The sequence below is a fragment of the Coregonus clupeaformis genome, chromosome 29 (genome assembly GCF_020615455.1).
Source record: "Coregonus clupeaformis isolate EN_2021a chromosome 29, ASM2061545v1, whole genome shotgun sequence".
In the NCBI taxonomy this organism is placed as follows: domain Eukaryota; kingdom Metazoa; phylum Chordata; class Actinopteri; order Salmoniformes; family Salmonidae; genus Coregonus; species Coregonus clupeaformis.
In genome coordinates, this window is record NC_059220.1 from 2,082,342 (window position 1) to 2,103,844 (window position 21,503).

Consider the following 21,503-nt stretch of genomic DNA (forward strand, 5'->3'; position numbering starts at 1 on the left):
GAGAGAGAGAGACAGAGAGAGAGAGAGAGAGACAGAGAGAGACAGAGAGAGAGAGAGAGAGAGAGAGAGAGAGACAGAGACAGAGACAGAGAGAGAGAGGAGAGACAGAGAGAGAGAGAGAGACAGAGAGAGAGAGGAGAGACAGAGAGAGAGAGAGGAGAGACAGAGAGAGAGAGACAGAGACAGAGAGGAGAGACAGAGAGACAGAGACAGAGAGGAGAGACAGAGAGACAGAGACAGAGACAGAGACAGAGAGAGAGAGAGAGAGAGAGAGAGAGAGAGAGAGGAGAGACAGAGACAGAGACAGAGACAGAGACAGAGACAGAGACAGAGACAGAGACAGAGACAGAGACAGAGACAGAGACAGAGAGAGAGAGAGAGAGAGAGAGAGAGAGAGAGAGAGAGAGAGAGAAGAGAGAGAGACAGAGAGAGAGACAGAGAGAGAGAGAGAGAGAGAGAGAGAGAGAGAGAGAGAGAGAGAGAGAGAGAGAGAGAGAGAGAGAGAGAGAGAGAGAGAGAGAGAGAGAGAGAGAGAGAGAGAGAGAGAGAGAGAGAGAGAGAGAGAGAGAGAGAGAGAGAGAGAGAGAGAGAGAGAGAGAGAGAGAGAGAGAGAGAGAGAGAGAGACCGGGAAAGACAGACACAGGGAGAGGGGTCACATTGGGGTTGGATATTTTCTAACAGAGCATTTCACTACAAATAATATTTGATTGCCGAATACTGTCGATAAATATATCTGATAAGGAATTTATCATGAGGAAAAGTAAATGTGGACAGTTATTCTAACATCTTCAAAGTGCACGTCAGAATTCGGTAAGGACCGCACATCGTTGCATCCTCGACTTGCATGTTCTGTTAAAATGAATTACCGTAATCTAAATGTGATTTCTGTCATTCTGAGCACCGTGGGTGGACGCCCTAAGGAAGTTACGCCCACAATGCATATGGGTCTGGTCAATTTCTCAAATGTCCGGTCAATTAAAATGCTGCCGGTCAAATGTCCGGCGCCACATTTTCCTAACGGGAACCCTGGACGGGCCACCATTTTCCTAACGGGAAACCCTGGACGGGCCACCATTTTCCTAACGGGAAACCCTGGACGGGCCACCATTTTCCTAACGGGAAACCCTGGACGGGCCACCATTTTCCTAACGGGAAACCCTGGACGGGCCACCGCTTTTCCTAACGGGAAACCCTGGGACCGGCCACCATTTTCCCTAACGGGAAACCCTGGACGGGCCACCGCTTTTCCTAACGGGAAACCCTGGACGGGCCAACATTTTCCTAACGGGAAACCCTGGACGGGCCACCATTTTCCTAACGGGAAACCCTGGACGGGCCACCATTTTCCTAACGGGAAACCCTGGACGGGCCACCATTTTCCTAACGGGAAACCCTGGACGGGCCACCATTTTCCTAACGGGAAACCCTGGACGGGCCACCATTTTCCTAACGGGAAACCCTGGACGGGCCACCATTTTCCTAACGGGAAACCCTGGACGGGCCACCATTTTCCTAACGGGAAACCCTGGACGGGCCACCATTTTCCTAACGGGAAACCCTGGACGGGCCACCATTTTCCTAACGGGAAACCCTGGTGTGTGTCCATCCATCCTACCTCTGTCTGTACGGCTGTGGTCTCCATCTGTTTCTGTTTGAGCGCCAGCATGACCTGGTCCCTCTCCTGCTGGAAGGCCACAGCTTTCTCCTGCATGGACCTCAGCTCATTCAGGAGTTGGTTCAGCTCCCCAGACTTTTGACTGTTGCCCTGGGAAACATATAAATAAAATCAATCAATCAATCAGCTGGTTCTGCTTCCCGGGCCTTCTGACTGTTGCAATGGGACACCGCAATGGAACGGTCAGGTAAAAAAATATAAATATTGTCACATACACCGGATAGGTGCAGTGAAATGTGTTGTTTTACAGGGTCATGCAAATTGTCAGTTTGTGAAACAGCAATGGAAGGGTCAGGAAAGAATACAACCATTTTGATCTGTTTGTGAAACAGCAATGGAAGGGTCAGGAAAGAATACAACCATTTTGATCTGTTTGTGAAAAGATTCAACCGAGTGTTTCTCAATTTATTTAAACTATTTAATAGCCTATTTTACTGTGATCGCATTTCTCTGTCCTCCTCAACTAGATCTGTTATCTATTCCTAAATAAAGGATGTGAGTTATGGCATTACAAGTCTCAAATGATCATTATTCCCAGAAAAATAGTTAGTTAGTAGTTTACATTAACTGATGTGGCACAGTACAAACATCCTAACCTGTTCTCTGTCCTTGAGCATCTTCTCCATGGCGGCAGCCTTCTCCGACACGGCGCTCCTCTCAAACTCCTTCTCCCTCATGAGGAGGGACACCTGCATGTTGGTCTCCTGCAGGGCTCTGAACTCTGACTCCTTCTCCCTGCTCCGCTGGGCCACAGCCTCGTTCTCATCCTTCAACACAATACAGTCACTTTATTGTCCAGGTTTCAGCCAACAACGGAAATGTATCTTCCCTCCAGACAGCACACATACATTTGAGACAAGCACAGGGTCAACCTGCAGTGCAGCGCCGCTGGATGGAGAGCATGTTGTGGGGTTAAGGGCCTTGCTGAAGAACCCAATGATAGAGAAATATATTTAGGATGTGAACTTAGCAGCCCTCCAGTTGCCAGATCAATTTCCCCCTTTTTTTTTTAGCACCCAGCCCAGGATTCGAACTGGCTACCTTTCGGCTACAGGTTTAACTCCTTAGCCGCTGGGCTACCTACCTTTAGCTTCCTGGTATCCATCTCCAGGATAAGGGCTCGCTCCTTCAGGTTGGTCACGGCCTGTTTTAACACCTCGTTGTCGCTTTCACGGTTCCTCAGGCTCTCACTCACCTGGAGAAATGAACAGATGCACAGATTGAATGCCTGCTTGAACTTCCTGTTTTGCACCTATGTGGACACTCAAAATGGCTGCCAGTCCACACTGTCATGAATCTCCTGGCTGAATCTCCTGGCTGAGGCTCAAAGGCCTAAGATCAGCTTTGGCAAATGGCTGACAACAACCAGACCCTCTTACCCACAGAAGATGGGGGGGGCTGTGCTGGTTTTGACACCTTAACACTCTGCCATAAATTAGAGAGGAGGAGAATCTATCTCTGGCCCTCTAGTATGGTGAAAGGAATGTGCTTTGTCTCCAGAATACTTTTGCCGCCAAAACGTTTAAGTCCAAAAAGTAAACACTGGAACAATATTCCTAACATCCGAATGTTTGGAATGGCCAGTGGGGATCTAAAGACTAATCATGTCATATTGTTTATTATTTTGTGATGTCATTAAAAATGTTAAAACAATAATACTGTAATTTGGAAAGTATACACACTTTATCTGTCAAGTTTACATCCAATATGTTGTGTATATAATATGGAGAATTACAAGAGTCTTTTTGTTAAGATAGGAATGTGATTTTAGTTTTCTAACGAGATCATAGGTTTTCATATAAGCTATGCGACGGTGACTAGACACGCCCCCCTGAGTGAGCTCAGAGTCCGTGTCAGCAAGTAGGAACGCCCCTTTCACCAGAGTGCATAAAAAGCCTTGGTAACGAAATTTACATTAGACCAGAAAGTGGTGTGGAGCCGTGGCTACACGGCTTAAAAATGGTTAGACCAGAAAGACCATAAAGCGTGGAGACGGTAGTCCACAGTGGATTGAAACGGTTAGAACTTTGAATCCCAACACGAGGAGAAGACGATAAACCCACTAGACCAGAACGTTGCCAGCTGGGCGTGTAAAGCGTTCTAGAACTTTGACTAAAGACACGAGGTGGGAAGGAGAAAATCCAATCTCAGACCATCACCGAATATCTGCTCTGAGTACACTCCACTACATTTACATTCACATTTTAAAGTCATTTTAGCAGACGCTCTTATCCAGAGCGACTTACAGTTAAGTGAGTGCATACATTTTTCATACTGCCCCCCCCGTGGGAAATCGAACCCACAACCCTGGCGTTGCAAACGCCATGCTCTACCAACTGAGTTACACGGGTACAGAGCAAAGAAGGAGGACATTGCGACCTCTGGTGGACAATCAGAGCCTCACAAGTGAGCTGAGCGAAGACCCAGCTAAAACCATCCTTTCCCAAGAGGGCTTGGGTCTACTGAGGTTGACGAGCGGCAAACACGTAAATACATTCATTGGTTTCTTACTCCGAACGGGCGGTGGTTAGGGTGCTAAGTATTACGATTACTTTGAGGGCTTCCAAATGTCTCAACAATGAGACTCTCTCAATTTGTCCCTCCTTCTATTGACCCCTCCCTCTTTTGATAACCAAGCAGTCGTGCTGCTGTTAGTCCGCTAGGGACTTTTTCTCATGTATTATGTATGTATTCTGTTTTATTATTTATTTAGTTAGCTAGTAAATAAATAATTAAGCCAGTTTGTGTAGTGTTGAATGATAAGTAAAGTTGGGGTTTGTGCAGATCCAAGAAGTCTACGACCGTTCAGAATGACGACTGATAAGAGGTAATGACTGATAACGTTGACTGTTTTATACATATTGATAGGTAAAGACCTTTTAGAGTTTAATTCAGGAGATGGTAACTCCATAAACAACTTATTCTGTGGTTCCCCAAATCCTAATGAGTTATTTGTTACATGATTAATTTAATAAGAGTAACAAATTAAACATAGTTAGTTGATTCGATAAATAACAGTCATCATATTAATGAAAGTCACGTCACGACAACCCATTATGACATAATTGACCTGAATTGACAGTTGTACTCATTCTAATGAAGGGGTCATTACTCACTTGATTCAGTTGCAATTTAAGCTTTGTTTAATATATATATATTTTTTAAAGTTACATGTCTTAATAGCGCACATGCTGTGCCTTCCTACACACACACACACACACACACACACACACACACACACACACACACACACACACACAGACACCTGGTTGAGTTGATCTCCTTTAGTCTTGATGAGCAGGTCTTTCTCCCTGACAGAGCGCTGCAGAGCGTCCAGTCTCTCTCTGACCTGTCTGGCCTCGTCGGCCTGGCCGCGCTGCTCGCTCTCTGACGCCTGGGCTGAGTTAGACAGGCGGTGGTTGTTCTCCTGCAGGGTCCTGATCATAGTTTCCCTCTCAGACAGGAGGGCTCTCAGAGACTCCAGCTCCTGTCTCAGTCCCTCCTGGTTCCCTGGAGGTGGTGCTGCCACCTGGTCTCTGGGAGGTTCTACTGCAGCAGGAAGCTGGGCAGCAGACAGCGTGGTGACTTCAGGACTCTGGGCCACACTGTCCAGTTTCCCCAGGAGGACATCTTTAGTGCTGCTCAGCTGGCTGATGGTCTGTTGGACGTTGGCTAGCTCGTGACTGAGACTCCCCAGCTTCTTCTCCTTCTGCTCATAGCTGTGGATCAGACGGCTGTAGTCCACGGAGAGATTGGAGGTGCAGTCGTTGTCTGCATCCACCTAGGATTAGAGCAAAAACAGTCCCTTATTTCATCCCAATAAGGCTTCGGAATGACAATCACTAGTAGGTCCAGCGGGCTGGACACTTCACATTGGGTTGTGATATAATACGATGCCATCACCCCCATTGGCCAACCCCCAAAAAAAACTAAACAGAAAACTCAGCTAAAACATGACAAAAGATAAATGTTGGTGAAAGACATCCTTTCTGGTGGAGGAGAAGAACAGGTCTGTCTGTCTGCGGCGTACGCACGATGGAGCAGTCGCCGTCTGATGAGGAACAGGCTGTCTTCCCGTAGTGAGCTAGGTTATAAGGCCGTCTTCCCGTAGTGAGCTAGGTTATAAGGCCGTCTTCCCGTAGTGAGCTAGGTTATAAGGCTGTATTCCCGTAGTGAGCTAGGTTATAAGGCTGTCTTCCCGTAGTGAGCTAGGTTATAAGACCGTCTTCCCGTAGTGAGCTAGGTTATAAGACCGTCTTCCCGTAGTGAGCTAGGTTATAAGGCTGTCTTCCCGTAGTGAGCTAGGTTATAAGACCGTCTTCCCGTAGTGAGCTAGGTTATAAGGCTGTCTTCCCGTAGTGAGCTAGGTTATAAGGCTGTCTTCCCGTAGTGAGCTAGGTTATAAGGCTGTCTTCCCGTAGTGAGCTAGGTTATAAGGCTGTCTTCCCGTAGTGAGCTAGGTTATAAGGCTGTCTTCCCGTAGTGAGCTAGGTTATAAGACTGTCTTCCCGTAGTGAGCTAGGTTATAAGGCCGTCTTCCCGTAGTGAGCTGGGTTATAAGGCCGTCTTCCCGTAGTGAGCTAGGTTATAAGGCCGTCTTACCGTAGTGAGCTAGGTTATAAGGCCGTCTTCCCGTAGTGAGCTGGGTTATAAGGCCGTCTTACCGTAGTGAGCTAGGTTATAAGGCTGTCTTCCCGTAGTGAGCTAGGTTATAAGGCCGTCTTCCCGTAGTGAGCTAGGTTATAAGACCGTCTTCCCGTAGTGAGCTAGGTTATAAGGCTGTCTTCCCGTAGTGAGCTAGGTTATAAGACCGTCTTCCCGTAGTGAGCTAGGTTATAAGACCGTCTTCCCGTAGTGAGCTAGGTTATAAGGCTGTCTTCCGTAGTGAGCTAGGTTATAAGGCTGTCTTCCCGTGAGTGAGCTAGGTTATAAGGCTGTCTTCCCGTAGTGAGCTAGGTTATAAGGCTGTCTTCCCGTAGTGAGCTAGGTTATAAGGCTGTCTTCCCGTAGTGAGCTAGGTTATAAGGCTGTCTTCCCGTGAGTGAGCTAGGTTATAAGGCTGTCTTCCCGTGAGTGAGCTAGGTTATAAGACCGTCTTCCCGTAGTGAGCTAGGTTATAAGGCCGTCTTCCCGTAGTGAGCTAGGTTATAAGGCTGTCTTCCCGTAGTGAGCTAGGTTATAAGGCTGTCTTCCCGTAGTGAGCTAGGTTATAAGGCCGTCTTCCCGTAGTGAGCTAGGTTATAAGGCTGTCTTCCCGTAGTGAGCTAGGTTATAAGGCTGTCTTCCCGTGAGTGAGCTAGGTTATAAGGCTGTCTTCCCGTAGTGAGCTAGGTTATAAGGCCGTCTTCCCGTAGTGAGCTAGGTTATAAGGCCGTCTTCCCGTAGTGAGCTAGGTTATAAGGCTGTCTTCCCGTAGTGAGCTAGGTTATAAGGCTGTCTTCCCGTAGTGAGCTAGGTTATAAGGCTATCTTCCCGTAGTGAGCTAGGTTATAAGGCTGTCTTCCCGTAGTGAGCTAGGTTATAAGGCCGTCTTCCCGTAGTGAGCTAGGTTATAAGGCCGTCTTCCCGTAGTGAGCTAGGTTATAAGGCTGTCTTCCCGTAGTGAGCTAGGTTATAAGGCTGTCTTCCGTAGTGAGCTAGGTTATAAGGCTGTCTTCCCGTAGTGAGCTAGGTTATAACGCTGTCTTCCCGTAGTGAGCTAGGTTATAAGGCTGTCTTCCCGTAGTGAGCTAGGTTATAAGGCTGTCTTCCCGTAGTGAGCTAGGTTATAAGGCTGTCTTCCCGTAGTGAGCTAGGTTATAAGGCTGTCTTCCCGTAGTGAGCTAGGTTATAAGGCTGTCTTCCCGTAGTGAGCTAGGTTATAAGGCTGTCTTCCCGTAGTGAGCTAGGTTATAAGGCTGTCTTCCCGTAGTGAGCTAGGTTATAAGGCCGTCTTCCCGTAGTGAGCTAGGTTATAAGACCGTCTTCCCGTAGTGAGCTAGGTTATAAGGCCGTCTTACCGTAGTGAGCTAGGTTATAAGGCCGTCTTCCCGTAGTGAGCTAGGTTATAAGGCCGTCTTCCCGTAGTGAGCTAGGTTATAAGGCCGTCTTCCCGTAGTGAGCTAGGTTATAAGGCCGTCTTCCCGTAGTGAGCTAGGTTATAAGGCCGTCTTCCCGTAGTGAGCTAGGTTATAAGGCTGTCTTCCCGTGAGTGAGCTAGGTTATAAGGCCGTCTTCCCGTAGTGAGCTAGGTTATAAGGCCGTCTTTCCCGTAGTGAGCTAGGTTATAAGGCCGTCTTCCCGTAGTGAGCTAGGTTATAAGGCCGTCTTACCGTAGTGAGCTAGGTTATAAGGCCGTCTTCCCGTAGTGAGCTAGGTTATAAGGCTGTCTTACCGTAGTGAGCTAGGTTATAAGGCCGTCTTCCCGTAATGAGCTAGGTTATAAGGCCGTCTTCCCGTGAGTGAGCTAGGTTATAAGGCCGTCTTTCCCGTAGTGAGCTAGGTTATAAGGCCGTCTTCCCGTAGTGAGCTAGGTTATAAGGCCGTCTTCCCGTAGTGAGCTAGGTTATAAGGCCGTCTTCCCGTAGTGAGCTAGGTTATAAGGCCGTCTTCCCGTAGTGAGCTAGGTTATAAGGCTGTCTTACCGTAGTGAGCTAGGTTATAAGGCTGTCTTCCCGTAGTGAGCTAGGTTATAAGGCTGTCTTCCCGTAGTGAGCTAGGTTATAAGGCTGTCTTCCCGTAGTGAGCTAGGTTATAAGGCTGTCTTCCCGTAGTGAGCTAGGTTATAAGGCTGTCTTCCCGTAGTGAGCTAGGTTATAAGGCTGTCTTCCCGTAGTGAGCTAGGTTATAAGGCTGTCTTCCCGTAGTGAGCTAGGTTATAAGGCTGTCTTCCCGTAGTGAGCTAGGTTATAAGGCTGTCTTCCCGTAGTGAGCTAGGTTATAAGGCTGTCTTCCCGTAGTGAGCTAGGTTATAAGGCTGTCTTCCCGTAGTGAGCTAGGTTATAAGGCTGTCTTCCCGTAGTGAGCTAGGTTATAAGGCTGTCTTCCCGTAGTGAGCTAGGTTATAAGGCCGTCTTCCCGTAGTGAGCTAGGTTATAAGGCTGTCTTCCCGTAGTGAGCTAGGTTATAAGGCTGTCTTCCCGTAGTGAGCTAGGTTATAAGACTGTCTTCCCGTAGTGAGCTAGGTTATAAGGCTGTCTTCCCGTAGTGAGCTAGGTTATAAGGCCGTCTTCCCGTAGTGAGCTAGGTTATAAGACCGTCTTCCCGTAGTGAGCTAGGTTATAAGGCTGTCTTCCCGTAGTGAGCTAGGTTATAAGGCCGTCTTCCCGTAGTGAGCTAGGTTATAAGGCTGTCTTCCCGTAGTGAGCTAGGTTATAAGGCCGTCTTCCCGTAGTGAGCTAGGTTATAAGGCCGTCTTCCCGTAGTGAGCTAGGTTATAAGGCTGTCTTCCCGTAGTGAGCTAGGTTATAAGGCTGTCTTCCCGTAGTGAGCTAGGTTATAAGACTACATCATGGGCTGGATAAAAGCACTCTATCATCTTCAGAACTGGATAATCATTTCTTTAATTTCCCCTCATAAAATAGAAAAATAAATGATATTGTTTGTTCTGTCTCTCATAAAGCTGTGATTGAGAATAGCCTATCCCAAGGCTATAGACTTTCATTCTTGGTATTTTTTGAAAGCCACAACAACTTCAGGACAACACCTTTGTAGGCTAGAATATTTAGGAAATAAGCTACCGTTCATAACTGTAACTTGTTCGAAAAACCTTTTATGACAGGCCAGTAGGAGGATAGCTTATTGGACGTCAGTACTTTATCTCCCCATGTCATTACTGCTGGGCAGACTCATTATCATTACGTTATATAATCATTAATTATTCTAATATATTATTCTGGTTACCTGTCCCTGTAACTTGTGGAGTTCCTCTACCAGCTGGGCTGATTCATGCTGCATGTTCTTTACCGTGGTGATCACCTGCATCTTCCACTCCTCCATCTTCTTCACCTGGATACATTACAATATATACATTAGACACAGCTAAATTAGACCCACCTTTATGCACGGAATTGCACTATAAACAGTGATTCCTCATCTGTGATGTGAATCATTTTTTTATGTCCTTGTAAGGTTTTATGACACAAGGCACAGTTCTGTAAAAACAGACAATAAAATGCTAATATCTTATCTTACCTGCTGTTTCAGTGTAATGCTAATATCTTATCTTACCTGCTGTTTCAGTGTAATGCTAATATCTTATCTTACCTGCTGTTTCAGTGTAATGCTAATATCTTATCTTACCTGCTGCTTCAGTGTAATGCCAATATCTTATCTTACCTGCTGTTTCAGTGTAATGCTAATATCTTATCTTACCTGCTGCTTCAGTGTAATGCTAATATCTTATCTTACCTGCTGTTTCAGTGTAATGATAATATCTTATCTTACCTGCTGCTTCAGTGTAATGCTAATATCTTATCTTACCTGCTGTTTCAGTGTAATGCTAATATCTTATCTTACCTGCTGTTTCAGTGTAATGCTAATATCTTATCTTACCTGCTGTTTCAGTGTAATGCTAATATATTATCTTACCTGCTGCTTCAGTGTAATGCTAATATATTATCTTACCTGCTGTTTCAGTGTAATGCTAATATCTTATCTTACCTGCTGTTTCAGTGTAATGCTAATATCTTATCTTACCTGCTGTTTCAGTGTAATGCTAATATCTTATCTTACCTGCTGTTTCAGTGTAATGCTAATATCTTATCTTACCTGCTGTTTCAGTGTAATGCTAATATCTTATCTTACCTGCTGTTTCAGTGTAATGCTAATATCTTATCTTACCTGCTGTTTCAGTGTAATGCTAATATCTTATCTTACCTGCTGTTTCAGTGTAATGCTAATATCTTATCTTACCTGCTGTTTCAGTGTAATGCTAATATCTTATCTTACCTGCTGTTTCAGTGTAATGCTAATATCTTATCTTACCTGCTGTTTCAGTGTAATGCTAATATCTTATCTTACCTGCTGTTTCAGTGTAATGCTAATATCTTATCTTACCTGCTGTTTCAGTGTAATGCTAATATCTTATCTTACCTGCTGTTTCAGTGTAATGCTAATATCTTATCTTACCTGCTGTTTCAGTGTAATGCTAATATCTTATCTTACCTGCTGTTTCAGTGTAATGCTAATATCTTATCTTACCTGCTGTTTCAGTGTAATGCTAATATCTTATCTTACCTGCTGTTTCAAGGTGTCCCTCTCCTGCAGCAGCTCTTCAAACTGGTTGGAGCTGACTCCTCCGGAGTCTCCTGCCTGCAGTACCGAGACCAGGGTGTGGCACTTCTGGGTCAGCGCGTCGATCTCAATGTCCTTCTCTCTGATGATGAAGATGAAGATGAAGATGAAGACGAAGAAGAAGAAATTGTATTTGCACCTTTCGAGATACTCAATGATCATCTGTAGCTCAATTGGTAGAGCATGGCGCTTGTAACGCCAGGGTAGTGGGTTCGATCCCCGAGACGTAAAAATGTATGCACACATGACTGTATGTCGCTTTGGATAAAAGCGTCTGCTAAATGGCTTATTATTATTATTATTATTATTATTATTATTATTTACACTAGAAAAGCATAAAACGGCAAATAGATACATGCTATTACCAAGTAGATAACAGTACACTGGAAAAAGGGGCATGATGGCACCAAAACACAACAATATATATCATTTATCGGACACTTTTATCCAAATGAACTTACAGTTAGTCATGCACGCATACATACTTTACGTATGGATGGATGGTCCCGGGAATCAAACCCACTATCCTGTTGCAAGCGCCTTGCTCTACCAACTGAGCTACTGTCTTTTTGGCCACCAAATATTACAACACAACTACACCTGATGATCCGGGACAGGTTCTGGATGGTCTCTCTGAACATCTCCTGGCTCCCTGAGGGGTCTGACGTGGTGGACAGCCGCTGGTTCTCCTGCTGGACCTTGAGGAGCACAGCCTCCTTCCCTGCTACGATGTCCATGATGCGGTGGTAGTCTGATCTCAGCTGACTGTTCTCCCGTGTCTTCTCATTCAGCACCGCCAACACCTACATTCATAATAATTATAATAATAATACATTTTACTTTAAAAGTCTACATATATTTGACTCTATACTATATACTGTATGTAGACTACTACATCTATACTATATACTGTATGTAGACTACTACATCTATACTATATACTGTATGTAGACTATTACTACTACATCTATACTATATACTGTATGTAGACTACTACATATATACTATATACTGTATGTAGACTACTACATCTATACTATATACTGTATGTAGACTATTACTACATCTACAGTTGAAGTCGGAAGTTTACATACACTTTAGCCCAATACATTTAAACTCAGTTTTTCACAATTCCTGACATTTAATCCTAGTAAAAATTCCCTGTCTTGGGGCAGTTAGGATCACCACTTTATTTTAAGAATGTGAAATGTCAGAATAATAGTAGAGAGAATGATTTATTTTAGCTTTTATTTCTTTCATCACATTCCCAGTGGGTCAGAAGTTTACATACACTCAATTAGTATTTGGTAGCATTGCCTTTAAATTGTTTAACTTGGGTCAAACGTTTTGTGTAGCCTTCCACAAGCTTCCCACAATAAGTTGGGTGAATTTTGGCCCATTCCTCCTGACAGAGCTGGTGTAACTGAGTCAGGCTTGTAGGCCTCCTTGCTCGCACACACTTTTTCAGTTCTGCCCACACATTTTCTATAGGATTGAGGTCAGGGCTTTGTGATGGCCACTCCAATACCTTGACTTTGTTGTCCTTAAGCCATTTTGCCACAACTTTGGAAGTATGCTTGGGGTCATTGTCCATTTGGAAGACCCATTTGCGACCAAGCTTTAACTTCCTGACTGATGTCTTGAGATGTTGCTTCAATATATCCACATAATTTTCCTTCCTCATGATGCCATCTATTTTGTGAAGTGGACCAGTCCCTCCTGCAGCAAAGCACCCCCACAGCATGATGCTGCCACCCCCGTGCTTCACGGTTGGGATGGTGTTATTCAGCTTGCAAGCAACCCCCTTTTTCCTCCAAACATAACGATGGTCATTATGGCCAAACAGTTCTATTTTTGTTTAATCAGACCAGAGGACATTTCTCCAAAAAGTACGATCTTTGTCCCCATGTGCAGTTGCAAACCGTAGTCTGGCATTTTTATGGTGGTTTTGGAGCAGTGGCTTCTTCCTTGCTGAGTGGCCTTTCAGGTTATGTCGATATAAGAATTGTTTTACTGTGGATATAGATACTTTTGTACCTGTTTCCTCCAGCATCTTCACATGGTCCTTTGCTGTTGTTCTGGGATTGATTTGCACTTTTCGCACCAAAGTACGTTCATCTCTAGGAGACAGAACGCGTCTCCTTCCTGAGCGGTATGTCGGCTGCGTGGTCCCATGGTGTTTATACTTGCGTACTATTGTTTGTACAGATGAACATGGTACCTTCAGGCGTTTGGAAATTGCTCCCAAGGATGAACCAGACTTGTGGAGGTCTACAATGTTTTTTCTGAGGTCTTGGCTGATTTCTTTTGATTTTCCCATGATGTCAAGCAAAGAGGCACTGAGTTTGAAGGTAGGCCTTGAAATACATCAACAGGTACTCCTCCAATTGACACAAATGATGTCAATTAGCTTATTAGAAGCTTCTAAAGCCATGACATCATTTTCTGGAATTTTCCAAGCTGTTTAAAGGCACAGTCAACTTAGTGTATGTAAACTTCTGACCCACTGGAATTGTGATACAGTAAATTATAAGTGAAATAATCTGTCTGTAAAGAATTGTTGGAAAGATTACTTGTGTCATGCACAAAGTAGATGTCCTAACCGACTTGCCAAAACTATAGTTTGTTAACAAGACACTTGTGGAGTGGTTGAAATACGAATTTTAATGACTCCAACCTAAGTGTATGTAAACTTCTGACTTCAACTGTACACTACCAGTCAAATGTTTGGACACACCTACTCATTCAAGGGTTTTCCTTTATTTTTTATATTGTAGAATAATAGTGAAGACATCAAAACTATGAACACATATGGAATCACGTAGTAACCAACAAAGTGTTAAACAAATCAAAATACATTTTATATTTGAGATTCTTCAAATAGCCAATGTAGAAAATAGTTTTTTTTAAAAATAGAAAAACCCTGGAATGAGTAGGTGTGTCCAAACTTTTGACTGGTACTATAAATGTAGTCTACTTGGCGAATAAAGTTGATTCTGATTGTGATTCTGACCTGCTCTCTCTCAACAGCATAGGCCTGCAGCTGCTGCTGAAGGTACATCATGTCCTGGCTGTGGCCTCCTCCCGCCAGGGAGACTCTAGCGTGCAGCGCCTGGATCTCCAGGTCCTTGAGAGAAAAAAAAATTGTATATTTCAATAAGACGACGTTACATAGCCTCAAAAACATGGTTCAACTACACATCTGATATCATGGATGGTCAGTCCTTGCATCCATAGGTCTGTCTATGAATTTAGAGAGACTTTACATTTCTCCAGCCCCATCGTTCAGCTTTTTTTTTTTACCAAAACAGTTGTTTGAACTGCATATTGCCCTTTTAAAATACATACCTTCTGCAGGACCATCTGGGAGAGTTTCCCAATCTCCTCTCTGGAGACCGCCAGCTGGTCCAACTGTCTGGTCAGGTTCAGGTTCTTCTCATTCAGCTGGCTGATCTCCGTCTCCTTCTCCTTGATGCCCTTCAGATTCAGATTCAGATTCAGATTCAGATTCAGATTCAGATGTATTAGCGAGAAGGCCACCGCAGCTTAAGCCAAGTGAGATGGATGATGTCATTAAATGTATATTCACATTTTTGTCATTTAACAGACGTCAGATTATTTAGTAGATTCTTATAATAATAAATAATAAAATGCAGGAAATACCTTCACCAGACGGTCTATCTCCACCTTTGACAGGTCATGTTTCTCGTTGCAGTTCTCTCCGTTATTCAGAGACGACTGGGTCTTGTCTTCCTGTTGGAGGATGACCACTTCCTGTTCCTGGGAGGAGCGGGTGTGGCCGAGGTGATCTACTTCCTGCTGCAGGCGCCCAATCTCCTCGTCCTTGGCGTGGATCAGCCTATCGTAGTTCTCTCTGCTCTGCTCGTGGCGTTGATGGGCCTGATCCAACTCATTCTGCTGCGCCTGGACAGACTGCTGGGAGGAGAGGAGGCGATCCCGCTGCTCCTCCAATCTCCTCCTCAGGGCCTGCACCTCCTCCCCCAGCCCGTCTCTGGAGCTCTTCAGCTGGCTGATCTCAGTCTCCAGTTCTGTGATTCACATTTTCTGAATGTGACTGTCCTCAATGAGGCAATTCCTTTTGCAGCACACACAATACAAATCAGGGCTCCAGACTGCAACCTTTTAAATTCGCATTTCGCGACCCTTTGTGCGAGTTAACATTTTTATAAAAATTGGTCGCACTGGTGTGAGCTGAACAGTCTACCTGGTCACCTCAATCAAAAACGTCCTATTTTTTTTGCGACGGATAAAACCATGAATTTGTTAACAGTCAAATGGGGCTGGTGCCACCAACTGAAAAAGTTCGTGTCACCGGTGCCACCAGGGGAAAATGTTAGTCTGGAGCCCTGACAAAACATACAGACGAAATCACATATTTAAAAACAACAGCAGATAGCAAATTACAGTGCATTCGGAAAGTATTCAGACCCCTTGACTTTTTCCACATTGTAATTTTTTTCCTCATTAATCTACACACAATACCCCATAATGACAAAGCAAAAACAGGTTTTTAGAAACTTCAGCAAATGTATTAAAAATAAAAAACCGAAATACCTTATTTACATAAGTATTCAGACCCTTTGCTATGAGACTTGAAATTGAGCTCAGGTGCATCCTGTTTCCATTGAACATCCTTGAGATGTTTCTACAACTTGATTGGAGTCCACCTGTCGTAAATTCAATTGATTGGACATGATTTGGAAAGGCACACACCTGTCTATATAAGGTCCCACAGTTGACAGTGCATGTCAGAGCAAAAACCAAGCCATGAGGTCGAAGGAACTGTCCGTAGAGCTCCGAGACAGTATTGTGTCGAGGCACAGATCTGGGGAAGGGTACCAAAAAATGTCTGCAGCATTGAAGGTCCCCAAGGACACAGTGGCCTCCATCATTCTTAAATGGAAGAAATCTGGAACCACCAAGACTCTTCCTAGAGCTGGCCGCCCGGCCAAACTGAGCAATCAGGGGAGAAGGGCCTTGGTCGGGGAAAAGGGCCTTGGTCAGGGAGGTGACCAAGAACCCGATGATAACTGATAGAGCTCCAGAGTTCCTCTGTGGAGATGGGAGAACCTTCCAGAAGGACAACCATCTCTGCAGCCCTCCACCAATCAGGCCTTTATGGTAGAGTGGCCAGACAGAAGCCACTCCTCAGTAAAAGGCACATGACAGCCTGCTTGGAGTTTGCCAAAAGGCACCCAAAGGACTCCCAGACCATGAGAAACAAGATTCTCTGGTCTGATGAAACCAAGTTTAAACTCTTTGGCCTGAATGCCAAGAGTCACGTCTGGAGAAAACCTGCCACCATCCCTACGGTGAAGCATGGTGGTGGCAGCATCATGCTGAGGGGATGTCTTTCAGCGGCAGGGACTGGGAGACTAGTCAGGATCGAGGGAAAGATGAACGGAGCAAAGTACAGAGAGATCCTTGATGAAAACCTGCTCCAGAGTGCTCAGGACCTCAGACTGGGGCGAAGGTTCACCTTCCAACAGGACAACGACCCTAAGCACACTTATGTAAATGTGATATTTCCTACAGGTTCTATTTATGACATTTGCATTTGCTAAATTTCCTAAAAACCTGTTTTTGCTTTGTCATTATGGGGTATTGTGTGTAGATTGATGGGGGGGGGACTTGTAATCCATTTTAGAATAAGGCTGTAACGTAACAAAATGAGGAAAAAGTGAAGGGGTCTGAATACTTTCCGAATGCACTGTATATTTACCTGTGATGATGTCCAGGGTGCGTGGCTCGGCCAGGCCGGGGTGCTGGGGTCTGCTCTGCTGGTCCCTGAGGCGGTCAATCTCCTCCTGATAGGATGATAAGAATGTATTAAACTTTTTATTTTATATTTTACTTTTCATTACATAAATTAATAATATCAAAGTACTTTAAAGCGGGGGGCGGGGGAACAACAATGCAATTTAAAAAAACTAAAACAAATAATTAAATGGTTAAGATGGACAATGATGGCAGGCCGGGTGGTTCAGTAATGGCAGGCCGGGTGGTTCAGTAATGGCAGGACGGGTGGTTCAGTAATGGCAGGACGGGTGGTTCAGTCAGTGAGATTTGTAAGAGTGGCGGTGAGGTTTAAGTTTAATTTCCCGAGGGGAAAAGTATCTTAGACACACAGTACTGCTGTATACAAAACAGACACTGTACATTCCACACTCAACATGTGTCAATGTGTACTTGTCACTATCCAAATAAACCCAAAACGCATAGCATAATAGATACATTGCACGTTACCCCACGTCATTCATACTGTCGACGTACCTTCAGGTGGCTCTTGTCTTCCTTCATGCCTCCCAGCTGCTTGTCCTTCTCCTCCAGAGCTGCCCTCAGGGCCCCAGCCTCCTCTGTGGCTGCCTGGACCGCGGCCTCCATCTCCCTCTGGGTGGCGGCCGCGCTAGACCTCAGGCTCTCCATGAAGGAGTCCTTCTCCTGGAGATTCACATTTAGAATCAGAAAACTTTAAAAATGCGCAATCTAGCGATTGCTACATACATTTTTGGACTTTTAAATTAATGATATATAGTCATTGATTATTAAAAAATATATATATAACTTATAAATGTCTCATGAGCTTAGTTCAACTGTCATAGCCAATCAGACTGCAGACGTTCTACTCCATTGTTTGTAAACAACGTAATTGTAAACAAAACACTGTATATCTCCAAACCATGGTTAAATGTATCATGTTGATCTCATGGTCAGTCCTTGTATCCATAGCCGTCTATGAATTTGAGCGTCGTTACATTTCTTCAGCCATATCCATCCCTAATACCCCAAAAAAAGGTGGCGGGGTGCCCGCTTTGTTGTTGTTTTAAACTGCAGATTGCCCCCTTTAATGTACTTAATGTGGTAATTCCTTTTGCAGCAAACACAATACATACAACCAAAATTATACAATCCAAAACAACAGATTGCAAAGGATATTTACAAGCAAACTAGGCTGGATAAGTGCTATAATTTCATAAAATATGTCAGAAAGGTCTGTCACAGAGTCAGATAGAGGACTCATTGATATACCCATTATAACACAACAGATAATAATAATAGTAATAATAATAATATAATAATAATAATAATAATAATAATAATAATAAGCCATTTAGCAGACGCTTTTATCCAAAGCGACTTACAGTCATGCGTGCATACATTTTTGTGTATGGGTGGTCCCGGGGATCGAACCCACTACCTTGGCGTTACAAGCGCCGCGCTCTACCAGCTGAGCTACAGAGGACCACAAGAGATGAGTCCTCTATCTAACTCTATGGAAGGTCAGCTGACCTGGAGGAGGTCGGTCAGCTGTTTCTGTCCGGCCACGGTGATGGACAGCATCTCGTTGGTGTCTCGGTGGTCGGAGGCCATCTGCTCCACGTCTCTCCTCAGCTGGGAGATCTCCAGATCCTTCTCCTGGTTCAGCCTCACCGTCCTCTCGTGCTCCGTCTGCAAGTAATCAAATCAAACTTTATTTTTATAGCACTTTAAACAAAAAATGTGGTTCAAAGTCAACGCTTAATGAATTAATTTAAATAATGATGAAAGTGAGAAAGATAAAAACAACTTTCTAGATAAATATGAAATGAAGACAAATATGAAATGAAGACAAATATGAAATGAAGATTAATATGAAATGAATACAAATAAATATGAAATGAAGATAAATAAATATGAAATGAAGATAGATATGCAGGTGTACAGCAATCTTTAAGTCATACCACATATTCTCAATTGGATTGAGGTCTGGGCTTTGACTAGGCCATTCCAAGACATTTAAATGTTTCCCCTTAAACCACTCGAGTGTTGCTTTAGCAGTATGCTTAGGGTCATTGTCCTGCTGGAAGGTGAACCTCCGTCCCAGTCTCAAATCACTGGAAGACTGAAACAGGTTTCCCTCAAGAATTTCCCTGTATTTAGCGCCATCGATCACAATTCTGACCTGTTTCCCAGTCCCTGCCGATGAAAAACATCCCCACAGCATGATGCTGCCACCACTATGCTCATCTGACCAGAGCACCTTCTCTTCCATATGTTTGGGGAGTCTCCCACATGGCTTTTGGCGAACACCAAACGTGTTTGCTTATTTTTTTCTGTAAGCAATGGCTTTTTTTCTGGCCACTCTTCCGTAAAGCCCAGCTCTGTGGAGTGTACGGCTTAAAGTGGTCCTATGGACAGATACTCCAATCTCCGCTGTGGAGCTTTGCAGCTCCTTCAGGGTTATCTTTGGTCTCTTTGTTGCCTCTCTTATTTATGCCCTCCTTGCCTGGTCTGTGTGTTTTGGTGGGCGGCCCTCTCTTGGCAGGTTTGTTGTGGTGCCATATTCTTTCCATTTTTTAATAATGGATTTAATGGTGCTCCATGGGATGTTCAAAGTTACGGATATTCTTTTATAACCCAACCCTGATCTGTACTTCTCCACAACTTTGTCCCTGACCAGTTTGGAGAGCTCCTTGGTCTTCATGGTGCTGCTTGCTTGGTGGTGCCCCTTGCTTAGTGGTGTTTCAGACTCTGGGGCCATTCAGAACAGGTGGACTTTATTTAACTAATTATGTGACTTCTGAAGGTAATTGGTTGCACCAGATCTTATTTAGGTGCTTCATAGCAAAGGGGGTGAATAAATTTGCACGCACCACTTTCCCATTATTAATTTTTTTGAAACAAGTAATTTTTTTCATTTCACCAAATGAAAAATATGAAATGAAGATAAATATGAAAAGAAGACAGATAAATGAAGATGTTAAGTGTCCTAGCCTGATGCAGCAGCCTCTGCCACACATTGTCTACAACCAATGTCAAACTCATCCCACGGAGGGCCGAGTGTCTGCGGGTTTTCACTCCTCCCTTGTACTTGATTGATGAAGGTCACAAATTACTCCCCTCACCTGGTTGTCTAGGTCTTCATTGAAAGGAAAAACCAACAACCTGCAGACACTAGGCCCTCCATGGAATGAGTTTGACACCCCTCACCTACAATGTCTGCATAGGTTCGAATCTGGCCTACTGCCCTTTGACACAACCTCTCTCTGTACCTCCCCACTGACATCCTCTCCCTCTCTATCTGTTCAATAAAATACCTTAAAATATATAAAATAAAATGAAGATAAATAAATTGATTAAAGAGTCAAACTAATGAAACAGCGGACCTGCAGTGCCGAGGCGTCCATGGAGCGAGCAGCGGTCAGCTCCTCGACGGTCTGCTGGTACTGCCTGGTCTGCTCCTGGAGGCCCCTCTCTGCCTGTCCCAGCTCCCCTTCCAGCTGGCTCTTCTCCAGCTTCAGAGCCTCGATGCGGGTGTCTTTCTCCAGGACCGTCCTGCTGAGAGCGGCCTGGACCTCCCTGACCTGCCTGGCCAGCTCCTCTATCCTCCCCTGGGCCTGCTCAGCCTCTGTCTTCAGCCTCTGGTTCTTCATCTTCATCTCGTAGTCTTCTGACATCACCTTCTCCTGGGAGCTCCTCATCTCAGCCAGTTCTCTCCTGAGCTCCTCTAGTTCCTTCTCCAGTTGCTCTCTGGACCCACCGGATTCTCTCCCTCTCTCCCCAGCCTCACACAGCTCTGCCCGGGCAGCAGACAGCTGCTCCTCCCTCTCCTGTAATGTTCTCTGGAGCTCCTGGGTCTCCCTGCGTGCCTCATTGCCCATCTCTGTTGCCTGTCCCAGTTTGTCTCTCAGCACCTTAACGGTGCCCTCCAGCTCCTGCTTGCCCATGTGTAGGTCGTTGAGAGTGAAGGCACTCTGGCTCAGTTTCTCCTGCTGGGCCTGCAGCTCTTGCTGCAGCGCCACCCTCTGGTCGGTGGCGGTACTGAGTTCTGACTTCAGCCTGGCCACCTCGGCCTCAGATTCCTTCAGCTGAACGGAGAGCTGCTCCTTCACTGAGATCACATGCTGTCACGTGGAGACAACACAAAACAATAACAGCATGTCAATAACCTTGTCTAGGTAGTGTTACTTTGCTGTGTCTCTACCTAATATAGACCTTTGACTTGTTTGATAGCATAACACAAATGTGAGTGGAAAAACCATAACCCGATCATGCAACCTTGTCTTTAAATAAATTCAAAATGAGATGACCATTTCCCTTTCCAAACCCAGTGTGGTCTGTACAAGTTCAATCCCGACCTGCGTAGCCTCCTGGTTCTGTCTGTCCAGTTCTTCCAGCTTGTTGAGGAGGGTATCTCGTTCCTCCTGGGTCTCTCTCAAGGACTGCTCGCTCTTCTCTAGCTCCGCCCTCAGCCCAGATAGCTGCTCCGAGGACCCGCCTCCATCAAGGCTGTCCGCCTCCACTCTCTCCTCGGCACTGGCAAGTCTCTCCTGTAGAGTCAGCTGAGGAGTTAAAAAAATAAATGCATAACAAAATGTGAACAATAATGAAATAATCCAAGTGAATCAAACACCAGTGTAGAACATCCTTCTCAGGGCCATCTCTCCCCCTCTCTGAGACAACGGTCTACTATGTCACTTTGTTTCTAGTTATATGCACAGTTGAAGTCGGAAGTGTACATACAGGAAGTGTACATACAGGAAGTGTACATAC

General features: G+C 44.8%; 1 protein-coding gene across 1 annotated transcript in view; it reads right to left on the reverse strand.

The window, feature by feature from the left end:
* Positions 1–21,503, reverse strand: part of trip11 (thyroid hormone receptor interactor 11) — a 79,263-nt gene that overhangs the window by 20,976 nt on the left and 36,784 nt on the right. Inside the window, exons 10-24 of the mRNA XM_041854489.2 lie at positions 21,089–21,292; positions 20,117–20,854; positions 18,261–18,419; positions 17,244–17,411; positions 16,693–16,777; positions 14,613–14,998; positions 14,298–14,426; positions 13,963–14,076; positions 11,550–11,752; positions 10,893–11,031; positions 9,558–9,662; positions 4,942–5,457; positions 2,761–2,871; positions 2,273–2,443; positions 1,617–1,766 (exon numbers count right to left, since the gene is read on the reverse strand). Of these exons, the coding sequence (XP_041710423.2) occupies positions 1,617–1,766; positions 2,273–2,443; positions 2,761–2,871; positions 4,942–5,457; positions 9,558–9,662; positions 10,893–11,031; positions 11,550–11,752; positions 13,963–14,076; positions 14,298–14,426; positions 14,613–14,998; positions 16,693–16,777; positions 17,244–17,411; positions 18,261–18,419; positions 20,117–20,854; positions 21,089–21,292 (3,378 nt within the window). The remainder of the gene's footprint in view (positions 1–1,616; positions 1,767–2,272; positions 2,444–2,760; positions 2,872–4,941; positions 5,458–9,557; positions 9,663–10,892; positions 11,032–11,549; positions 11,753–13,962; positions 14,077–14,297; positions 14,427–14,612; positions 14,999–16,692; positions 16,778–17,243; positions 17,412–18,260; positions 18,420–20,116; positions 20,855–21,088; positions 21,293–21,503) is intronic.